This window comes from Aristolochia californica, unplaced genomic scaffold, assembly GCF_029961685.1.
Source record: "Aristolochia californica isolate CCGP_79_NKW_82.1479 unplaced genomic scaffold, dmAriCali1.0.hap1 SCAF_13, whole genome shotgun sequence".
In the NCBI taxonomy this organism is placed as follows: Eukaryota; Viridiplantae; Streptophyta; class Magnoliopsida; order Piperales; family Aristolochiaceae; genus Aristolochia; species Aristolochia californica.
In genome coordinates, this window is record NW_027181804.1 from 4,990,128 (window position 1) to 5,013,558 (window position 23,431).

Below are 23,431 nucleotides of genomic sequence, written 5' to 3' on the forward strand. Positions count from 1 at the left end.
ATTAAATTAAGTGTTTTAGAGTCTTAGTGGGGGTACAAGGAAGTATGGTCATGTAGAATTAACATTAAAAGATGTATCTTCTATTAACCACAACAATAATAGTAAGAGGAGTAACAAGAGAAAACGTAAACATTCATAAGCTGCATCTTGCACTTTCCCTTTCAACCTCTCAATAGAGCATCAATTCTGAAAATATCTGTGGGTTTCTTTTCAAGGAAAAACAGCTATCGTGTCCCCGGGGTATTAATTGGCTCATCTCCCTTCCCATCCTCATTCATTTTGCAGACTTCCACTGAAGAGAGAAAAAGGAATTTAAAAAATTCTCGTATTAAGTATCTTATATAGTCCAAGATTGCCGTTTCATATTGAACATTTTTTCCACCAACCCATATCCCGCCGACGCTTCAGAGGGAGTGAGAGGGAGAGGGAGGGAGAGGATAATATTGAAATTCCATGTATTCAACGATCATTTGTCGTCTCGCAACAAAATAGAAGACACCCGTCTAGCTAGTATTCCTTTTTCCCGCTAAACGAGAAAACGCCAAAAGCAGTCCATCGGAAAAGCCCCAACAATACATCGTCTATGCAGGCCACCGATACGGCCGTCTGATTCAATATCCAGTTTTCGAAGAATCCTAGAAGTTATCGGTGTGGAGAGACCATCCTGAAACACTCTTGGAGTTTCAGGCGGGGATATTTTCACTTAGGTAATTGATCTTCTCCTTTTTTTTTACTTTTCTTGGTCTCTTTTTTTTTTCGTTTTGTTGGGTCGTCTTCCTCTTCTTTTTCGCTTTTTGTCAGTGCTAGTTTCTTCTTTGATCAGTGCTTGTAGTGGCGGAAGTTTTGACTTGCTTTTTTTCTGCTTATGCTGCATTATTCTGGCTTCGGCGGTGTTTTGTAGTCGCAAGAAGTAGCTTTTTTTGTTGGATTGGTGATGTTTTAGTGGAGCACTTTGGATATTTAATTGGAAGAGTTAGTTTGATGCAAAAAAAGAGTTAGTTTGATGGTCCGAGCAATGTAGTGTAGATCAACGGACAGTTTGTTGGTGCATCCATCGGAGTTTGAAGTTGTGGGGAATGAAATGTTTTTATTAAAATTATTTGTAAGAACTTTGGTAAATCGAATCACTGTTTGCTTTTTAGTTAAAAAGCCTGGAGGTACTATGACTATGAAAAAATATCGTAATGACGAAATACATTGTTCATAAATCTGAGGTTGCTCTGGTTTGTAACGGTGGCTGATGAAGCGTGGATCGATTGAATATTACGCTTCAGTCATGTTACTTTTGCTGAGGAAGAGGATTTTGATGGTAGCCAAATTGGTGATTCTGACTGTTGGTCTGATTTAGTTAGATCGTGTATCCGATCTCGATTTTGATTCTTACAATTATCAGATAAGAAAATAAATACGAAAAGACATCTGTGTTTGGGACTATTCTGTACCTTTCCTATGCTAGCTTTTTCACTTTTTTTATGCTCAAGTTTATTTTCCCTACTCTCTTAATTGGAGCATTAGTTTTCCCTTTTTTTTTCCTTCATGCCTTGTTTCCATTCGTACAAACTTCTGGGGTTCCCTGTTTTATGCTCAACTCAGTGTTGCATATACTATGTTTTTATTGAGATTATTCTGCCATTTCCAAGCTTCTAATTCTCTTCTTCAGATGCTGTTTTCAGTGAGTTGAAAGTGCTCCCAGCAGGCGTCATGGGTTCAAAACTGAATTCAGGACATGGTAGGGCCCGGAGCTCAATATCTATTTTCCTTGTGCTCGGTTTGTGCTGTTTCTTCTACATATTGGGTGCATGGCAGAAGAGTGGCTTTGGGAAGGGGGACAGTATAGCTGTGGAAATAACCAGACAGACAGATTGCAGTGTCTTGTCTAATTTAAATTTTGAGACCCATCACAATGATGTGGACGGTATCATTGATCCATCAGATCCCAAAGCTGAAGTATTTAAGCCTTGTGATGCTGACTACACAGACTACACCCCTTGTCAAGATCAAAATCGAGCCATGACATTTCCAAGAGAGAACATGATCTACCGAGAAAGACATTGCCCCTCAGAGGATGAAAAGTTGCGATGTCTTATTCCTGCACCCAAAGGGTATGTTACGCCATTTCCTTGGCCGAAGAGCCGTGATTATGTTCCCTATGCAAACGTTCCCTATAAGAGTCTGACGGTTGAAAAAGCTGTCCAGAACTGGGTCCAGTTTGAGGGTAGTGTCTTCAAGTTTCCTGGAGGAGGGACAATGTTTCCTCAGGGGGCTGATAAATACATCGATGAACTTGCTTCAGTGATCCCAATTGGAGACGGTACTGTTAGGACTGCTCTGGATACAGGCTGTGGGGTAAGTTGATTGATGATACAAATTTCTCATAACTGTTTCCCCTTTTTATTAGGAAAAGACATTTGTGGTTAGTTCTGAGGATTCTTACTGGTGCATCATATTTAATGAGTGCAACTTTCTTTGTTCGGCACCTGATTGACCCCCAAAATTTGGTGTTAGGTTGCAAGCTGGGGTGCTTACTTGTTGAAAAGAAATGTGTTGGCTATGTCGTTTGCACCTAGGGATTCACATGAAGCACAAGTGCAGTTTGCTTTGGAACGAGGTGTCCCTGCAGTAATTGGTGTGCTTGGAAGCATAATGCTTCCTTACCCATCAAGAGCATTTGATATGGCTCAGTGCTCACGATGCTTAATCCCTTGGACATCAAATGGTCAGATCTATACCCATATATCAAAGTGACCTTAATTTCTCAGTTCATGTTTTTGGTGTTGCTAATTACTGTTACCTTTCTAATGCAGAGGGTATGTACATGAAGGAGGTTGATCGAGTTCTGAGACCTGGTGGCTACTGGATACTGTCTGGTCCACCTATCAATTGGAAAACTTATTATCGCACATGGAAAAGGTCCAAGGAGGAGCTCGAAGAGGAACAAGGAAAGATTGAAAGGATTGCTAAAGGTCTTTGTTGGGAAAAGATTTATGAAAATGGAGATTTGGCTATATGGAGAAAGCGGAAAAATGCAGAGTCATGCCATAGAAAACAAAATGACATTTCCATGGGTTATTGTGAATCTAACTCTGCAGATGATGTCTGGTAAATTTATGTTTTCCACATTCTGAATCATTTGAAAGTTTGCGTGTGCTTGTCACCCTTTTGTTCATTTGCTTTCTGTTCTTTTGTTCTAAACTACATTTCAGGTATAAGAAGATGAATAATTGTATAACGCCTTACCCCGAGGTCCAAAGCCCAGATGCAGTTGCTGGAGGAGAGCTGAAGAAATTTCCAGAGAGGCTGTTTTCTGTTCCTCCAAGAATTTCTCTTGGATATGTTCCTGGGTTCTCCGTACAATCTTACCAAGAAGATAACAGGTTATGGAGGAAGCATGTAAATGCCTATAAGAAGATCAACAAATTAATCAGTACAGGGAGATATCGCAATATTATGGATATGAATGCAGGTCTTGGAAGTTTTGCAGCACAACTTGAATATTCCAAGTCTTGGGTTATGAATGTTGTGCCAACAATTGCTGAAAGGGATACATTGGGAGTAATATATGAGAGGGGCCTGATTGGTATTTACCATGACTGGTAGGTTCTTCCATTTTATTTATGTGACTAATTGTATGGGGAATTACTTCTTTAATGCTATGAAATTGATCTTCAATCAAGTTTTAATTATTCATCTTTTTCTTTAGGTGTGAAGCCTTCTCTACATACCCAAGGACGTTTGATCTCATTCATGCCAGTGGAGTCTTCAGTTTGTACGAGGACAAGTAAGCAATCTTTCTCATCCTGAATAAAACTCTGCTTGTTGAAAGTTTAACTTATTAAGATTGTGTATTGGAAACGAGTGTGATATATTATAGAGTGACATGAGTTCTTCAATGTCATGGTGCCCAGGGAAGGTGCTGTGACACAGGTCATAGGTTGGGTCGTTGGTTACTGAGATGAAATAGAAATATGTGACTGACGACTCGCAGAAAAGATTTTCTGAATTGCTAATTGGCTCTATCCTGAAAGGTTTCAAGGAGGCACCCGAAACATAGTGGGTAATAGATTAAATATCACAGCAAGAAAATTGTTGGCTTTGGCATGGCATCTGCTTTTTATGCCAAAATAAAGTGTGCTATTATCCCACTTAACGGAAAAATGATCTAGCACAATCTTAGTATCCATAGATGGGTGCCTGAACTTATGTCTCTAGCCAGAAACCAGACGAAAACCAGCCTGCTTAGTTGCATTCCTTTTTCACAATTTTTTTCAGTTGTAACTATGTTCCGACTTTGCATGTTACCTCCCTTTGGTTGGGAGGGATTGTATACTTGTGTCTTTTTAATCTCTTCTCTGCTCCAAATAAAATTTCAAACACCTTTAAAAATTCCATTATCTTGTGGGGCTATGCATCTGCATTTTCATGGAATAACATTCTCTAAATGAATTGGTGAATTGGTTTAACAAGGTTGGATCACACACACAACACATGCATGTAGTCTGCTGGCCGCTGTTTACAGAACTTAGAAATGAATTAGTACATGGATCTTCGTGTCCACTTTCAAGTAAATAAGAATACTGTTCTTTCTTTTGCTGTTCATGGATCCTGTTCTGTTTAAATACGCACTTTCTTTCCATATGACATTGCATTTCTTTTTCAGTCAGCTTGTGTTCTTGCCAACAAAATTAAGTGATATCATGCTTTCTGCAGGTGCAAAATAGGGGACATTCTGCTGGAGATGGATCGTCTATTGCGTCCTGAGGGTGCAGTAATATTCCGAGACAATGTCGATGTGCTGAACAGAGTAAGAAAGGTGGTCAATGGCATCAGGTGGGACTCTAAGATGGTGGACCACGAAGATGGCCCTCTTATCCCCGAAAAAATCTTAGTAGCTGTAAAACGTTACTGGACTGTGAGCAATAGCACCTCAGATGAATGAGATGGGCAAAATTTACCACTACTTTTCTATAGAAGGAATAGGAGATTAAACGTTTCCATTGTATGTAGGAAATGGATTCTCTGGAATTATTTAAATGTGGATTCTGTTATTATTTAGTTATCAATGAAAAATCTTGATGAGATCCTGGCTCCGATGGCTGCTATGAGGTTGACTACATGGTTCCGTGACTCACCGAGTCAACTGGTGCATGAGGCTCCTCCGGCCGTCTCTTCTGCCGGTTTTCAAATGAATGTAAGGTCCACCAAACACAACAATGCCATCCAATTGCAGACAAAACCAGGAGATGTGTACATGAAACCTGCCTCTCGACATCTTCTTTAATCGTATCAAGGTATCTAAAATTCCTCAACCCAATGCTCTGTCAGTCTCCATCTCGAACAAGGTTCTCCCTGTGCAGTCCAGCAACAATGAAGCATCGCATGACTGAACAGCTAGCTTCCATGACGTTGAGGTGGGACGAGGAAAATTTTCTGCCATCAGGTTTTGGTTCAGGACGGCTAGTTAGTGGAGCTGGTATCAGCAATTACACTATGACATTGGACAGAGATGCCATCTAGAGGTTTGTGTTCGTCTTCGTCATAGTTGCGATATGCTGAGCATGAAAATGATGATTTCTCTTCGAATGTATGTGATGCACCTCACAGATAGCAGCAGAACGGTAATGAAGAAGATGATAAATCTTGTGATCTCAGCATGAACTCTGGGATCTTGACATATTGTTTATGATGTTTCTTCAAGAAGGACTCAACTTCAACCAGAAAGTTGCCAGAAAAAATTTGAAACATGGAACCTTATTGAGAGTCCCCCATAAATAGCTTTGATATGGGCGATGGTTACTGCACTCAGAGAACAAGAAGAGACAGAAACAAAACTGTTGTGGATCAAGCATCAAGAACAAACTCAGTTGTTCAATCTTGAAGTAGGTTCTGACGGGCAAGAGTGTATGCATAATTATAATTAAGTATAATGAGCCTCTATCTATAACAGAGAAAAAAGTAGAATTAAATTATAATTAAACTACCCAAGTCCCAGTTATACCAAAGTCAAACACTAAAATATAAGTTGTGAAATAATTAACCAATAAAACATAAATAGAAGACTAACATAACTAAAACACTTTTCAACTAGGACTCTTATGTCAAACTTCCTTCTCCAGACTCCTCTTAGACTCCACCATATTACTTCAAATTCTATGAGATTTCTTGTTGTGAGACTCATGTAAGACTCTTCCATACTTGTTCTTCTATAGTGAAAATGAAATTCTTCTAGCAAACCATGGATTATGTAGTTTGGTATGTCAATAAAGAAGTACCATTTTATGAACACAAAATTGAGAATGGAGAAAGAAACTTAAGGAATTTAGTGAACTTACTAAAGAAGTCAAAGAATAACTTAGGACTAACTCCAAAGCTACAAATCTTCTCCTTTGTGCCTTAGGACCTAATGAATTCAGTAGGGTCTCTACATAGAAAATTGCTAAAGAGTTTTGGGATAAATTAGAGGCAATCCATGAGGATTCAAAAAGAGTAGCTTATAGGTTACTCAATGTAATAAATTTAAAATGAAATAAGATAATACCATAGTTGAGGTGAATTTTTAGTTCACTCAAATAAGAAATGAACTCAATATCCTAGGAGAAGAAATCTCTTTATATAGAAGGAAAAAGGCTTTTTCCAAGTCATGAAGCATGAAGAAAACCACTATATAAGAGAGAGTGTTGACTTTAGGAAAATGACCTCAAAAGAGCTACTATCTATTATTTTGGCCTACGAAATAGAATTGGAAAATGTTGAATTTCAGGAAAAGAAACATAAGTCACTAACTTATTATAATTTAAATACAATGAGCTTCTATTAGAGGAAATAAGTATAATTCAATTATGATTAAATTACCTTTGTCTCAATTACATCCAAGTCTAACACTTAAATATACGTCACAACATAATTAAACAACTAAAAATAGTCAAAAATTATAAACAACCTCGAAAAAAGGATTTGTTTTGAAAATAGAAACCCAAAATTATTTGTTGAACTTTGTAAATGATTTAAAGTCCAAGGCTCAAGTTAAATTGAAAATCACCCAGTACTCTTAAAGATTTTAAAATAAGAGTTCTATGGTACTTGGGTTTCTCTATTGTAGCTATATTAAATAGAAAACATGAAATTCAAGGCTCATGAATAGTTGTTGGACTATTGCAAATTTCTTTACAATCTAAGAACATCAGTTCTAACACAAACTCAAAGCTACGATAACCAATGATTTAAAAGTAAGTGTTTTAAGTTGTTTAGCACATTAATATAGACTTTATTTACAAGATCTAAAAATCATAGCTCAAATATATTTGCAAGACAATAAAATATGACTTAACAACCACTAGGATTGGATCAGTTCTAGCATCAATCTAAGTAAGACACATCAAGGATTCTAGTATAAAAGTCATATGTACTTAGCTTTTCAAAAACTAATGGATTGAGCTCTTAAACCCCCAAATTGATCTCCCATGATGGTTTTAAAGTGTTGAGTGCTTCGAAAAGAGTTGTGTTCATTATGGCAAGCTTCTCAAATGAAATTAGGTAGAAAATGAACTTAAAAAATAAAGTTCCAATGTCTAAATTAGAGTCATTAGGTTATGATATAGACATTTTGTCCTTCGGTAAAATCCACCAAATTTAGGGCTTGAGATGTTGCACACAATGGTAGGTCAATTACAAAATTTGAAGACTTATTGAACCTAAATCAAAGTTTGAAAATCAGCTTTGCAAGTGCTATAGGAACATCATTAGACCAATCATTCAAACAATCAAGTGAATGATCTTCTCTAAATGTGTCGTAAAGCTTCTATTCTTAATTGTTGGATAGGTTGTTTGAATAGTCATTCAAGCAGTCATCACTTTTTTTTCATTTTTCTTCCATTCACTGTCGTTTGAGTGCTCTTTCTAGTCATTCAAATGATATTCCTTCCATCTCCTTTCTCCTTTCTTTTGCTTCAAGCATTCAAACTCTAAAAGTCTAGTCATTTAAACAATAAGGCTTTAAATCTTTATTCTCATTTTGGTGATTATTTGAACATTCTGAGTTGATGTTCAAATGGTCTAAATTGTAGAACTTGTATATGGTTGTAAAATCTATTCAAAACATCTTTATGTGTTTGTTATCATCAAAGCTTGGTGGAATGAGATCTTTAGACCAATGTCCTTTTGACAAATACTACATTAAAACTTTATTTATTGTTATAACTCATTAAAATTAGACATTTGATCTTAATCAAACTTAAATTTAATCTTGTTTTGTAATTTTTAATTAATTTTTTTATCATAATCGATGCCACATATTTAATTATCTTATCGTAATACCATATTAAAATCAACTATTATTGGGAAAACAATAACATACATACCCTAAACCTTAAACTCTATACCCACCAACAATATGAACTCATTTTTTAAAAGTGATCATTGAACATTTGAGTGATATGAGTATAATAATTTATTCTCCTTTCTTTCGATTTGGCTAAGTCGGAGATTGTAAGCATTTTCTTTTTTTTTGCTCTGTGACCCTTATTAGAAACCTTTTTTCATTAAGTATTGCATACATTATTTGATTCCATAGGGTTCATCCATTTGATGGTTGATCATTGGGAGGTATGTGTTGTATTGACACTCAGTCATAGAGCTTAGTGTTTAAAATTCCGTCCTAGTAGATAACAGTAAAAATTGAGGTACTTTATTTAGATCTTTATATGATAGATGGGTACATATGGGTTTTTGGGAACAAGACCATGCACTAACTTAGATATCCCATTACCACATAATATTGTGTGTATAGCATATAAGATGGGTGACAACTTGATTGAGTAATTAGACCTCAATCCCATAATTTCAATCACCTTATTATATTACTAATTTTTCATCTTTGGAATTGACCCAACTTTTGTGTAAGATACATACTTCTTTTGGAGTGAAAACAATCTCATAACTACTTTATTTGATGCTTCTAGCCACTTTAGAGATTTCGTATTTTCTACGAAGTTAAAAGGTTGTTTATTCCGAGAGAAACTCATAACAAGGGGGAAATCATAATATCAAGAGAAACAATCTCTTTCTATTTTTTTTCATTTCTTCTCTTTGAATTCCTTACTTTTTGGGGAGAGAATAATTTAAATAAGAGTGAAACTATTTTCTCTCTAAAATCCTCTCATTCCAAACGAAGAAACAAGAATTTCTTTCTTGTGTCTTTCTTTTCTTTTTATATTACCAAACACAGCCTAATGGTTTCTTTCACGAAAGTTTGGATGTGAATTACTGATATGATCTAATCACACTTGCCCTCTTGCTCCATATGGAGAAGCTGATATCATAAGCTACATCAATTGAAATTACCAGAAGGGGGAGAGCTCCCTCCCAATAATTACGCTTATTTAGCTTATGATATCTGCATCAATTCAATTGATTTCTTACAGTTGAAGAAGACCCAACCACCTTTCTAGATTATGAGTTGCTATATTTCATGTATTATTTTCACTTTTTTTTAAAAAAGAAGAAGCCTACTTCTCGTTCATGTACTCAAACCACATATTTCTTCTTTCTCCTAGTGCAAGGAAAGGGAGGGGAAAGAGAGAGGGCAGACCTTCCTCATCCCAAGTTTGCATGACATGAAAAGAAGGCACTTCCATGTCATTCACATCTGCTTTTTCTTTTTTTGTCAAAGCAGGAGAGAGTGAGGCAACTTAGAGGTGCATACATTGTCTGTCATATCCACTTCCTCTCCTAGTGTAGTGATAGAAGGGGAAAAAGGTCTTCGTTCCTCTTTTGTGCAAGAACGGGGGAACCATGTGCCATGTGCCATCCCTCTCAGTCTTACTGAAATGGTTTTTTTTTGCCTACTTTCTGTTTAGACTGGCTCTAATCACAAAATAAAGAAGAACGAAAGCAGCTAATGATCAAAACTTGAAAAGAAAAGAAAAAAACACAACATATATGGGTGTAGGGTTTTCGTCAAATTCTTATATGATTCAGAGAACGAATTTGGAGAAGAAGACATCAAATCAATAGTTGACATATCATGGCAGCAAAGTAGTGGATTTATGATGAGAATCTTTGCTGTCTTGGCCATAAAGTTTATAATATTGGATCAAGCCTTTGGGCATGTCTTGGACAAAATGAGTTGCTGAAAGGACACTTTCTTGTGATTATCCTTTACGAGAATGTTATGGCTCTGGATGTTTGATCAACGTCTTTCAATCCCCTCCATGGTTAAGCATTTCAACGCCTTTAGATAGAAGAGTTTCAGTCCTTTCTTTTCAAGCAACTTTCTCTCACTTTCTTGGCTTAAAAAAATAATATTAGGAAGGTTTTCTATCTTTCTTTTGGTTTGAAATTACTAGCTTTTGAGAAAAAAATTTCTTCATTCTTCAATGATTGAACTTTGATTTCTCTCTCTTCATTATTATGTCTACTTTACTTTTTATAAGTAACAGTAGACAGAAGAACCATGCACTCTTACCTCCATTTGTAGATCCAGTTGGAACTGTATCCAAAAAAAAAAAAAAAAATCTTCAACTCTGTTACTGTTCAAATTCCTGAATCTTTCAGTAATGTTTTTTTATAAATGAAGAGTGGAACGATGAAAAGGATAGGTTCTCCAGATAAGGGAAACTGCTGATGTTGTTGCACATTTATGGCCAAAAGAAAAGCTTGTAGGGGTTCCCGTCTTATGAAATACCGGTGGATATAGATTTAGATTCTGTCTTCTTCATCAGTCTACACAAAAGCTGAAAGATAGATGATACGGCATTGACTGTTGGTGGGCAATGGGTAGCCCCTTTTAGCGGTTATCTTGCTTTGATCGTGCTGCTTCTGTCTTCTCCTTTTCCTTCCAACCAATACGGTTAAAAGTCTTAAATCTCAAAACACTCATTTGTTTTTTTTTTTTTTTTTCCTAAAATATTGTTCTTGGTGTTGTTTGTTGAAGTAGCATGATCTTCTTCACATCTAGAGCAAGAAAAAAATACAGGATCAGGGTATTTAAGGAGACTTCTTTCCAAATATAATGCTCTAAGCAAGCTTACGGAGATCTGGTATTTAAGGAGAGTTCTTTCCATATATACAAGATCTCCGTAACCCTGATCCAGTTGGAACTATACTAAACCATGAAAATTAAAAGCTTAAGTCCCCTTAAACAACCACCACCTCCACCGCCTCCGCCTCGCAAAATGCGAGGACGCCCAGGCTCGTGAGCGGCCGGAGAGGTCTCGTGAGTCGTCCCGAGGCGCACGTGAGCCGGGAGACGCTTTTCGTTCGGCTGATGTGTCATCCCGTACGCATTTGCCGGAGACAATGATCCAGGAGCTCCTTTAATTAAATCACAAAAAATAAGCTTCCGACTCATTATCTAATCTGAAGCTAATGATGATTAATCATTAACGCCGTTTCTAGATTGCATATCTCTCTATAGCAATTCTAAAATGACTATAATGGCCTTCTTTGTACTTGCGGTCTTCAGTTTGAAACTCAAGCTGCTGTACTGCAGCATGACTGCTCAAGTACAGTCTAGCCGGGCATTGTAGTAATATTATCCCTTACTGGACGTTGAGCCTTCTTAATTGTGATAATTATGTTATAATAATTGAGTGATTTACGAGTCTTCTTGCATATTAAGTGGTCCGGAGAACCCGACAGCAGATGAAAAAACTGAGCAACCGCACCAATCCTACTTTCTGCTTTCTCTCTCGAATTCGATTTCGATTTCCATTTTTATTCTCATTTTCTCTCTCTGAATTGGGTTAGCAGAGTAAGATAATAGGGAGGCTGAAAGCTTGCCTTTCTCTCCCCTTTTTTATTGCTTCTAAAGCTGGGGGGAGTCTTTTGGGTCCTTTTTGTTGGGATTTCCAAAATGCATCTCTTTGAATATGCCCACTTTCCTGCGTTGCAAAAGGGTGATCTTTATGGAGCAAAAGGACCTTTTGATCGTTTAGGTGTGTTTTTGCTGTTATTTGTCTGAGCAAATCTCTTTTTCCCGTCCATACTGTTGTCTAAATTTTGGAGTTTGGACATTGTTGATCGATTTCTCGTTTTAGATTTTGGCTGTATTACTGATTTGTTGCAATTGGGAAGGGAGTATAGACGCTTGAAATGTCCATTTGACTTGGTTTGGAAGAGATTTTTTGTCCAGCTTTTTGTGGGATCTGTTGTCTTCTTCTTTTCTTAGCAATTTTATGGTGCTGCCGGTTTTGTAGTGACAGTGGGTGCTTGAGATCGAAGATCTTGTTGCAGCACTTTGCTTCTGGTTACTAGCTGCTTATGAGTACTGGTGTAACGGGTCTGCTCAGAATTGATGGGATGTTAGCCGTAGGCGATCTCCTATACTCTTTTATATTCTGAGAAAGGATGCAAAACCCGCAATGGTTTGCTCTGCTGATCATCTGCGGGCGTGGAAGGATTTTCCCAAGGGCCTCAGAGTTCTGCTTCTTAATGAAGATACCAGTTCTGTTGCTGAAATAAAATCGAAGCTCGAAGAGATGGACTACATTGGTAAACATTCTGAGCTGCATTTTTCTTTCTATTTTGCTTCAATTATTGGATTTTGATCCGTTTCACCTCTCTGTTAATGGGGATGGAGGATGAAGCTTTTAGATGTAGAATTTCTTCACTGCCATGTCCAAATTCCAAAATTGTGTGAGAATGGTAGCTTAGACTGTCTATGATGAAAAACGAGAAGCACTTAACTTGGGTAAGAAGATCGGGTCCTCCACAATTTGACCAACGAAATTTCAGTTGCTTTAGATCAGTTGGCCAATAATTGCAAACGTCTGCACCTGGGTTAGTAGAAGCATTGGCTTCACTGCACTCCATTTGGTTTCTTTGTTTTTGTAATGAGTACAGAGCAGAGTGAAGAATCTAGGGGTTGAAAAACTCTCTCTGGCCAGGCAAGAAGAAATCGTTAATATCGGTTTTCCTTCACCTGGAGCCTTGTCCTCTTGATAAACAACTTCTCTTTCTTCTAGTTTCTAGATTGCATATCTCTCTATAGCAACTACTTAAGCACTACAAAAGTTTGCTTGAGAAACAAGTGCATTTATTTAATGGAACTCCTTTAAACTATTAATAGAAATTGTCTTAACTGTCCTGTTCACTCATCTCAGTTTCCACGTTTGGTGACGAGAAGGAAGCATTACAAGCAATTTTAAACAGAGGTGAAAGCTTCCATGTTGCTATAGTAGAGGTAAAAGATTCCAGATTTTGTATTTCTTGAAGCTCATAAAAACTTATCTCTTCTTCTTTACTGATATGATTAACCATGATAGGTGAACATAGAGAATACCGATCGGACTTTCAAGTTTCTGGAAACTGCTAAGGACATACCGACCATCAGTAAGTTTTCAAATCCTTAAAATTGCTAATTGGAAATTTTGGTAAATTTGCTTTATATTTTAGGACAATTACACTGAATTTTTTTTAAGAGAATGTTTAACAGCTACCATTCTCATAGATTTAGTTTCCTTTCTATAAAAATTTCTTCTGAACATTTTTGTTTATTACGATGCAGTGGTTTCGAGCAACCATTGCCTGAGCACCATGATGAAATGCATAGCAGTGAGTTTCTTCTCCTCTCTTTACAGAAGAGAATTTGTTTACACATAAGCACCTTATAGCTTACATGCTCTGGATATAATGCTCAAACACGTCAATAAGCATAGGCATAAAGAGATAAATGAGACAAGTCCATTTAAGATGAAAAGCTCCAATTGACTTCTGGGGACTCGGTGCCATAATTTTGTCTCATGTATTATGATGTGCTTAAATGGGGTTGGACCAGACTTCATCATTGACCCTTGTAGCTATTACTAAATTTATGCTTTTCATGAAGTGGTTACATTCTTTTGTTGTTTGTTTTTGCATATATGTGGTACTTGGGCTCATTGAATTCCTGGATTCTGTAAAATTCTCAGCTTGGTGCTGCAGAGTTCCTCCAAAGACCATTGTCTGAAGACAAGCTAAGAAACATTTGGCAGCATGTGGTCCATAAGGTGCATGAACATTTCAAACTTCTTTTCCAAGTTAGGTTTTTTCACTTGTCAAAGATTTCTTTAGATTTCAAGACGAATAATTTAATAGCCCTGAACAGGCGTTCAATGCAGGGGAAAGTGTCCTGTCCAAATCACTGAAGCCCATCAAAGAAACTGTAGCATCCATCCTTCAGCTTGAAACTGGAAATTTTGAACCTGAAAATCAAGATCCATCTCAAACACAAAATGATCTCCAAGCACAAGAAATTGAGCAGTATCCAGCACCATCAACACCGCAATTGGAGAGAGGAAGACTTGTGGGTGATGGGGATTGTCCAGAACAGGTCAAGTGCTTGACAAAAAATGAATGCAAGGAGAAAGATGGAGAACCAGTTGAGATGAGAAAAATTAGTAGCTCAGAATCTAAATCTGTCGACCATACATGTAATCACTCCATTGGTAAAGTTACTGTAAAGGATTCACCTTCTAGGAATGAAGAAGCCTTGCATGAGGAGGAGGTGGACTCGGGTATTGGCCTGAAACAAGACAATTGCCACAAAATTGAGGAGAATATTATGTCTTCCAATTCACTCAAGAGAGATCATGTTGAATCTGCTGCAGAGGATGCAAACCAGAAGAATCCTGGCTCATGTGGCTCCAAGGGAAATCGAAAAAAATTGAAGGTAATTACTTCAGTATGGTGGCTGTGTTTGGACCTTTAGGACCTTCGTTTAGGGTCCCCAGAACTATCTTCATAATAGTGTAGTGATACAATAAGTAAATCGGCCTTCATCTGATTTGTTATCTTTCAGGTGGATTGGACACCAGAACTTCACAGGAGATTCGTCCAAGCTGTGGAACAACTAGGGATCGACCAAGCCATTCCATCCAGGATCCTGGAGGTTATGAAAGCTGAGGGATTGACTAGGCACAATGTTGCAAGCCACTTGCAGGTGAATAAGTTCAAACTGAGATGCACTTTTATTATTTAATCTAGAAAGACCTATCAAGAAGTGGGAGAAGAAATCTACTTAGATCAAATTTACTCGACACTAGGTGTTTCTGGGTGATAATTACATAAAGTGGTTTGAGAGCATGGTTCTGATCTGCTTCTAGGCTTTACCATGTTAACAACTTTGTTGACACTGTCCATATGCTCTGCAGAAGTACCGAATGCATAGAAGACACACAGTGCCTAAGGAAGATGACAGAAAATGGCCACCACACACAGATCCCATGCAAAGAAGTTACATACACAGGCCACTGATGGCCTACCCTCCTCAGCATTCAAACTATGGCATTTCCGCTGGCCAGATTTACCAAGTTTGGGGCCACCCAAGCTGTAACCCCTCCAGCATGCCAATGTGGGGTAATCCTGGCTTTGCACCCTGGCAGCCTACTGAAAGCTGGCATTGGAAGACTTATCCATTGGTAAGTTTCTCAGCCTGTTCATATTTATAGAAGCAATCATGGTCAGGACTCAGTTGTTGGACAAGCATTGAGAACGCGTACATGTTTTGTGGTTCTCGTATCACAGCTGATCCAATATGAAAAGTTATTTGGTGTGAAACAGTTATATCAGCCGTCCGATCATGATCCACGGCTATCTCGGACAGCTGAGATAACCATTGGTCATGATCGAACGGCTGAGATAACTCGCACCAAATGACTTTTCGTATCGAATCAGCCTTCGTCCTCGTATTTAGGTTTGCAGAAAACTTTTAAGATTCCTTTTGAATATTTAGTTAGATGATGATGCATGCTCTATATTTCATTGGAATGGCTCATGTTCAGATGCATGCTGATGCATGGGGTTGTCCTGTTGTCGCACCTCAAGTACCTTGTACCACAATCCCTCAAGTAAGTAATTTGGTGTTGGACTCCACTATCTCATTGAAATTACCTATAAGAAAAGATTGGGGTCAGTAGTCACATTATCTTAAATCTTGTTTTCATGCTTGACTAATGTAGAATGGTGTGAGATTTCATGCCCCAAACATGGTTGAAGGTGGGAAGGAGCTGCCACGGAATTCCTTTGACCTTTATCCGGTAATTAAAATGAACTACTTTCTTCCAACACTTAATCGAGTTCCTTTGTGAGATGTATTCATTGCTCGTAGTGCATAGAATGCTCCATTTGGTTGCTAATGATTTTTCTGTTTCTCCTCAACCAATAATGGCTTACGTTTTAGAAAACGAATCAATGTGCCTGTGATGTAGAAGGTTTGGTTGTGCATGACAGGCGGAGGAGGTGATCGACAAGGTGGTGAAAGAGGTAATAAGCCAGCCATGGTTGCCACTGCCATTGGGACTTAAGCCGCCTTCCACAGAGAGCGTCTTAATGGAACTTCATCGACAGGGAATCCCCAACATCCCGTCTCCTCACCCTTCCTTCTAGAGCCCAAGGAGTCCTCTCTGTTCTCAATAAAACAACACCACGTCGCCCAATCCATCCAGGATCATAACTTTCCAGAAACCAGAAGAAAACAAAGGACAAAATCAAGAAATAAGACGCGGCGGAAAAGGTTGACAGGAGCTCAAACCGGATGATAAAGCTGTCTGAGACTCTGAGAAGGATTGGAGCTGGCGCTAGTGCTTGAGAAAACCAATAATTACCTGGAACATAGCAGTCTGCGTCAGAGGGGCAGCCGAGGACCATTTGAGGTTCTGAGCGTAGGGTGTTTGTGGCGCCACGTCGTGGGTTCTCTACCACGGAAGTGCTTCTGTGGCCGAGAAGAAGGGAAGGACAGTCGGGGTCTGGACCCGGGCAGCAGGGTGGTTGAATTGCGAGCTGTTTTGGATTGTTTGGCTGTCGGGTGGTGAATCCCCCACGCGAAGGGCCGATATGTACAATATATTCTGCAAATCTTCCGCGGGTTGCTCTGGTTTCATTCAATGGGGGGAAGAGGGACCCAGATGAGGATATGCTGGACAGAATCTCGTCTGGTGCAAAAACAGAGTGTGAAGTGTTGGGTCATGTCTGTAACGGCTCTAAAGAAATCATAGAGATGATAAAAAGTAAGGCATATACTTTCATATTATTATCCAAATTACCTTAAAAACTTAAAATTCAGTCTAAAAAAAGGTAATATTTCCTTTTTCTTTGGGAAGGGATGGTCACCCCCCTGCTGAGGGGAGGAGCCCCTTCCCTCCCTAGGAGGTTTGTTTGAACAAGTTCCCACTATATAAAAGGCAAAAAAGGAAAATGCATTGTTCAAACAAGAGGAAGATGTTCAAACAAAGTAGTTCAGTAGAGGACAATGTAGAAAAACGAATGTTAGAGACAACACACACCTATAGAAACTTTGATAGAAAGAAGATTGTTTGAACACACAAAGTGCATCAATAGAGGTTTTGTTGGAAAGTGATATGTTGAAGTGCCGATATAGAAGAGTCTTACATGATTTTCACAGTAAAAAGTTTCACAGAGCCGAAATAAATATGGTGGAGTTTTGCAATAAGTCTCACATAAACTTATCTTTTAATGCTTAACTTTAGGTGTAATTAGGATAAGGGTAATTTAATTAAAATTGGATTCTACTTGTTTCCTCTATTATAAATAGATGCTCATTGTATTCGGTTATAATTAAATCAATGAAATTTTTCACTTTTAAGAAATTCAACATGATATAAACTCAAAATTACCCCAAGAAGAAAAATGGAAGAGAAGAAGAAGAAAATAGAAAGAGAAGTCCTCACAAAATAAAAAGTGTCACCTCTACGAAATAAGGGGTGTGGGCCTAAGCCAAAAAGGCAAAAGGGCCAAGCAGCTTGCGCATGAGGGCAAAAAGGGTAATATGCCCCTCTTCTTGATAAGATAAAATCCTACAAGACTAAATTTATTTTAATTAATGTAATATTTCAATTCCTAAAATCTCTCCTAGATTATTATAATCCTTTCAATCTCCTAGAATCTCTCCTTGAGTTATGTAATCCTAGTTGATTAAGGAGTTTCCTAAATAATGGTATGAATAGGGGTGTTGGCTGAAGTAAGAAATCAACCAAACTTTTTCTAAGTCTCTCTTCCCCCTCTCAAATTCATGTTAGGAACTCTTCCCTTTTTTCTCCTCTCTTCTTCTCTGTTTTCCTTCTTGCTTTCTCTCTATCTCCTTCTCTTCCTCTACTTTATTCCTCTCTTCTTCCTTTCTCTCTTATTCTAACCCTCTTTAACTTCTCTCTTTCAAATTTTCCTTTCACTTTTATAGAAAGATAAGGACCTCTTACAAGTAGGGTTCTTATCAATTGGTATCAAAGCAGTCCGTTGGGACCTATTCCATTTCAACTATAATCGAATAGAAGATCAATGCGGCCAGACTATAGAACCGACAATTAAATAGATCAACTCCTTCACAAGAAACATATTTTATGTGACAAAATTATACTTGAATGAAAGCTATTCAAGTCTAATTTTGAAGAAACAAGTTTCAAGTTAATTGAATCTCTTTATAAAGTGATATCTCTATCGGAATCAACTAGGGTCCTTTTACTAAATGAAGCAATTTGAACAACAAGAAACGATTCAGGGTGAGAACTTTACATATCAAAGTATATACCAAATGAAAGGTACTCACGTACACTTTCTTTAGAAAAAGAATCTTGGTATTTTGAGCTATATTTGTTGAGATATCCCCTCAAGACATCATAAAGGTTAGTCCTACCAAAACTTTCTTTTTTCTTCCTTGAGCTCATTCAACCTAACCCTCCTTTTCCCTACCCCCATTAGCTAAAAATCCTAAAAATTATTTATTCCACCATACTCCACATGTTTCACCTTATCCTAGAGTGTCATTATATCCACAACCATCCACACAAAAAAAAAAACCATATCCCTACATCTTAGGACAAATAAACTCCCCCTATTTTCTCTCCCTACCTTACTAGCTTCTCTCCCAATTTTTTTTTTAGCCACACCCATGACCCTGGATATTACTAAATCACATCTCAAGCCCCTTAAAAACTCCTTTCCTTATCCAAAACCACCTCTACTGTTGAAGAAGTTTGAGTGGTATTCTATGTAATTATGAGAGTAAATGGCATAAGATGTAATTAGTTGAAAGTGTTTGTATTCTTTTTGTTTCTTATGTATTAGGGCATTCAAACCCCACTTAAATAAAATAAGAAATAGAGGAAGAGTAGCTTATTAATGAGCTCTCTTCTAACCCTAAACACCTCTTCTCCAACTGGTGCCCTTGCTCTCTTCTTCTCTCCTTCTCTTCTCTTTTCCTTTCTTCTTCTTCTTCTTCCTTCTTCTTCTTCTGAAACCAAGTTACCTATGGATTAAATCCTACAATTCAACATGGTATCAGAGTTGGAATTCTAGGGTTTAAAGTAAAGTTGATCAAGTTATGAAAGCCTAGTGGGAAGGAGACTCAACTCGACCTTCAAGCAACAAAGGGTTCAACCATTCTTGAAGAGAAGCAAAGGCTGAAGTCAATTCAGCAAGTTCTCTCCTTAATCAGCTAAGTTACATCTTATGAAGGAATTCAATTCATGTTTTTGATAGTCATAAACTTGTTTTTACTCAACCCTAATTATCCCTTAAAAAATCATTTTTTTCTCTTCATGGTGAATGGCCGAAATCAATTTTTTGTCATGCGAATGAGCTCTTTTCATCTCTTGTTTTTTTACTTGAATTTTATTAAAAAAATCCTTTCTAGGAATTCAAAAAGTCCTCTTAAAGTCCTCTATAAGTTACATTTTGTTGAAGGAGTGGTTGCTCAATTAAGTCACTAAAACCCTAAGTTAGGGTTTGAAGAATTATTTTGGAAAGTAATCAATAGTTCTAGTTTGTTTTGGATTGTTTTCATACCAGCACTTAATTTGGTTTTTCCTTTTTTTTAATTACCATTGGTTGTTGGTTGATTAGAATTCTGTTTTAGAGTCCCAAAGAAGAAAAAAATACAAAAAGGTCTTGCTCGTATGCTCTATTGGATGGATTCTTTCCTTGTACGTTGCTAAATTTGATCTCTTCATAACACATAGTTTTGCATTCTAGCTTCAAATACTTGTTAGTTTGTTAAAGTATTGTCCTCTTCCCTCCTAAGTTAAGCAAAAGGTGTTGGTTTTTTTCAAAAAAAATATGATGATTTCAGCAAAGATGATCCTTTGAGGATTACTACAATTCCACATAAAGGCTTGAGTAATTTCTTGTCTTGGTCTTGAACATATAAGTCAGTCATCTTTGCATGTGGATCAACCATCTTACCATAAATGGTTGACAGAAGAAACATTAGTTATTAATTGGTTGATTAATAGTAATAGAGGAACATGTGGAAAAAAATATGGTACACGTAGAAATAACCAAAGAAATTTGGGACACATGTTTTGAATTATATTCTACTTCTGACAATCTAAAAATGATTTATGATATTTTTTTGGAAATGTGCATTACAAAGTGTAATCAATCTTCATGAGTACTTTGCCAGATTCAGAAGGCCGCTACAAAAATGGAAAGTTACACAACCATATACACTTGATATTACTACACAAGAAAAAGTATAGGGAAGGTCTTGTTTTAGCTATATGCTTTGCAAATCTACCATCCTACTTGGATGTTGCCAAGTGCAGGTACTTAGCTCCTTTAATGATGTATGTGCAACCATGTTATGGATTCCATTTTAGGAGTCCAACAGTTAGCCAGAACAAGTGAAAAACTCATCTATGTTCTCCCAAGGGAGAGGGAATAATGGTTATGGTAGAGGTAAAGGAAGAGGTGGAAAGACACTTGACATAAGGAGTAGAGGTGGGAATGTTCCTACAACTAACATTGGTGGCCAGCAAAAGAAGTGTTCCTTTTATGAGCTCAACAATAATTTAGTTGAGAATTGTTGGAACCTACATGACAAACCATCATACTTCAAGGTTAATCAAAGATCAACCTCTACAACACTTACCAATAGTGAACCACCCTCAGACTCCTCCAAAGGAAGACTGACTCTATTAGAAGAGGATCATGGATTATTTTAGATATTTAAAAGTATAATGGTTGTTTTCCAAAGCAACACAATTGCCATAATTGCTACTACTAGTATGTATTCATTTATCTCATGTTCTAGCAATTCACCTCAGATCATTGATTCTGGAGCCTCTAAGCATTTCACGTGTAAAATTTAAAAAAAAATTCCTCTATGACACCATGCACTTTAGACCATTTTGTCTCTATTGCAAATAGATCCCAAACAAGGATTCAGTGTACCTGTACATCTACCACTTCACCATCGTTTTCACTTTTAAATATTTTGTTTGTCCCTCAATTTCTATTAAGTCTTATGTCAGTGAGTCAATTAACCAAAAAAACTAAAATTTTCTGTTACCTTTTTTCCCTCTCATTGTATGTTTCAGAACAACAAGACGAAATAGGTGATTGGTAGTGGCCATGAGAGAGGGAGTCTTTACTATATGGACTCCACCACATTGATAACAATAGCGACAACCATAACAAAAGAGGCTTCCAAATAGCATAAAAGGTTTGGTCATCCCTCATTAGCGAATTTCAAAAGTATAGTTCCTTCCCTATATTCAATTTCTGTTCAATTTCTAGAAATGAGAAAATTTTCACTAACTTGTTATAATCTAAGTACATGAGCCCCTATTTATAATAGAGGAAAGTAGTAAAGTCCAATTATATGTAAACTACTATTGTCCCAATTACACCCAAATTCTAACACTTAAAGATATGTCCTAGCGTAATCAAACAATTGAACATAAATAAATAAAAAAACAAACATAATTAAAACACATTTTAACTGATACGTCATTCCATAATAATTTTGGCTCTGTAAGCTTTCTTATTATGAGAGTCATGTAAGACTTTTCCATATTTTTTCTTCAACACTCCCCCTTGAGCTGGAGCTTATAATTCCAACTTGCAATGAAAATGATTTTTGGTCTTCCATTTCTTTTGCTGAAAAAAATTCTTCAAATATGCAAAAACATCATCTTTTGTTAGCATGACCTTTGACTCTTTCAAGATCAATATCTCCCTCTAGAAAATTAAGATTGAGAATTGGTTGAATAGATAAGAAAATAGACTTAAATATATTTTTTGATATATAATTATACATATAAAGTATCATTCTTGATGACATAAAATGGCTCAAATGTTGAAGCTTTCTGCTATTGCTCGAACTTCTCTTGCAATATGGCCTTTGCTACTTCAAATATCGATTTCTCTTTATAGAAAACTCTGATTGCCAAAAAAATTGTGTTGGAAAGTAAACACGAAGATATTTCTGTCAATATATATATTTCAATATTAAAATCTCATTACAAAGGTTCAAACACCAAGAAAAATAACAAGTATTGGGACTGGAAAGAGAGAAAAAAGAACAAATACGAACCTAAACTACTAGAGCTGGTAGATCAGAAAATGACCAAATTATTTTTGTGGGTTGACCAAGTCAACTCACATAACCTACTCTAATACCAAGATGAATTTCTATACAAGAGAAAAACTTAACTAACTTGATGTAATCTAAGTACATAAACCCCTATTTATAATAGATGAAACAAGTAGAATCTAATTACAATTAAACCACCCTTATCCCATTTATACTCAAAGTTAAACACTAAAAGATAAGTCTTAGAACAATTAAAAAATTAAACATAAATAGAATACTAACATAACTAAAACACCTTTTAACTAAAACTCTTCTATGAGACTTCCTTCCATAATAATTCAGCCTTTGTAATATATTGAATTTCTAGAAAAGATGAAAACTTCATTGACTTATTGTAATCTAAGTACATGAGCCCCTATTTATAATAGAGGAAAATAATAGAGTCCAATTACAATTAAAGTACCATTGTCCCAATTACACCCAAAGTTTAACACTTAAAAATAAGTTCTAGCATAATTAAACAACTCAATATAAATAGAAGATTAACATAACTAAAACACCTTAAAACTGAGACTCTTCTATGAGACTCTTGTAAGACTCCACCATATTAATTATAGCTCTATGAGACTTCTTATTGTGAAAGTCATGTAAGAGCCTTTTATATCTTCTCTTTAACATAAGACTTCTTATTATGAGAGTCATGTAAGACTCTTCGATATCTGCTCTTCAACAAGACCTCACTCAAAGTTGCAATAGTTGGGGGGGAACAAGATCAGATTTTCAACTCGACATGTTTTTGTATGAACTTGTATCGAGGTTAGGATCTCAAGGAGGAATCATGTTTTCAGAAAAGCACCCCCAATCTCACTTGTATCGATGCATAACTAATTGCTTTGATAGAATAATGATCTTACTCTTTATGAGTAGTGGGTGGATCTCTCTTTGACAAGGGATTCAACTCATTTTGCATGAAAGTCATATTTTAGCTAAGTATTTAGCTAAGAAATTTTCCCAAAGACCACAAAATTCATAAAAATTTACAAATTCTCACAAAGTTATAGTACCAAACTTTCTAGTGTTTACATAGTTTTTTAAAACCTTACTTGCATGGCCTATCTTGAATTTTTCAGT

The 23,431-nt window shown here is 36.8% G+C and overlaps 2 protein-coding genes across 5 annotated transcripts; both read left to right on the top strand.

The window, feature by feature from the left end:
* Window positions 1-301: 301 nt before the first annotated feature.
* Window positions 302-5,087, top strand: LOC137947854 (probable methyltransferase PMT2). Of its 3 annotated transcripts, none has more exons than XM_068793664.1 (7): window positions 302-707; window positions 1,661-2,346; window positions 2,506-2,716; window positions 2,805-3,099; window positions 3,204-3,593; window positions 3,701-3,778; window positions 4,708-5,087. In XM_068793664.1, exons 2-7 carry the CDS (start codon window positions 1,702-1,704, stop codon window positions 4,934-4,936), a joined length of 1,848 nt encoding a protein of 615 aa, XP_068649765.1. In that variant the 5' UTR covers window positions 302-707; window positions 1,661-1,701; the 3' UTR covers window positions 4,937-5,087. The 3 variants fall into 3 exon arrangements, with proteins under 3 accessions (XP_068649765.1, XP_068649766.1, XP_068649767.1); XM_068793665.1 differs by having other exon boundaries at window positions 1,674-2,346; XM_068793666.1 differs by lacking the exon at window positions 302-707 and adding an exon at window positions 819-1,102.
* A 6,568-nt stretch (window positions 5,088-11,655) lies between these two features.
* LOC137948710 (two-component response regulator-like APRR2) lies at window positions 11,656-16,997 on the top strand. Of its 2 annotated transcripts, XM_068794856.1 has the most exons (12): window positions 11,656-11,930; window positions 12,192-12,486; window positions 13,098-13,177; window positions 13,260-13,326; window positions 13,502-13,548; window positions 13,905-13,982; window positions 14,081-14,644; window positions 14,774-14,914; window positions 15,126-15,392; window positions 15,756-15,821; window positions 15,933-16,010; window positions 16,204-16,997. In XM_068794856.1, the coding sequence occupies exons 2-12, from the start codon at window positions 12,357-12,359 to the stop codon at window positions 16,357-16,359; spliced, it is 1,674 nt and encodes a 557-aa protein (XP_068650957.1). In that variant the 5' UTR covers window positions 11,656-11,930; window positions 12,192-12,356; the 3' UTR covers window positions 16,360-16,997. The 2 variants fall into 2 exon arrangements, with proteins under 2 accessions (XP_068650957.1, XP_068650958.1); XM_068794857.1 differs by having other exon boundaries at window positions 11,656-12,486.
* The last annotated feature ends 6,434 nt before the right edge of the window (window positions 16,998-23,431 follow it).

Coding starts and splice junctions, on each gene's coding strand:
- LOC137947854 (XM_068793664.1), top strand. CDS start 1,702: ATGGGTTCAAAACTGAATTCAGGACATGGTAGGGCCCGGAGCTCAATA. Junction 2,717..2,804: donor AATCCCTTGGACATCAAATG/GTCAGATCTATA, acceptor TTTCTAATGCAG/AGGGTATGTACATGAAGGAG. Junction 3,779..4,707: donor TTCAGTTTGTACGAGGACAA/GTAAGCAATCTT, acceptor TGCTTTCTGCAG/GTGCAAAATAGGGGACATTC.
- LOC137948710 (XM_068794857.1), top strand. CDS start 12,357: ATGGTTTGCTCTGCTGATCATCTGCGGGCGTGGAAGGATTTTCCCAAG. Junction 13,983..14,080: donor GGCAGCATGTGGTCCATAAG/GTGCATGAACAT, acceptor AGCCCTGAACAG/GCGTTCAATGCAGGGGAAAG. Junction 15,822..15,932: donor CTTGTACCACAATCCCTCAA/GTAAGTAATTTG, acceptor TGACTAATGTAG/AATGGTGTGAGATTTCATGC.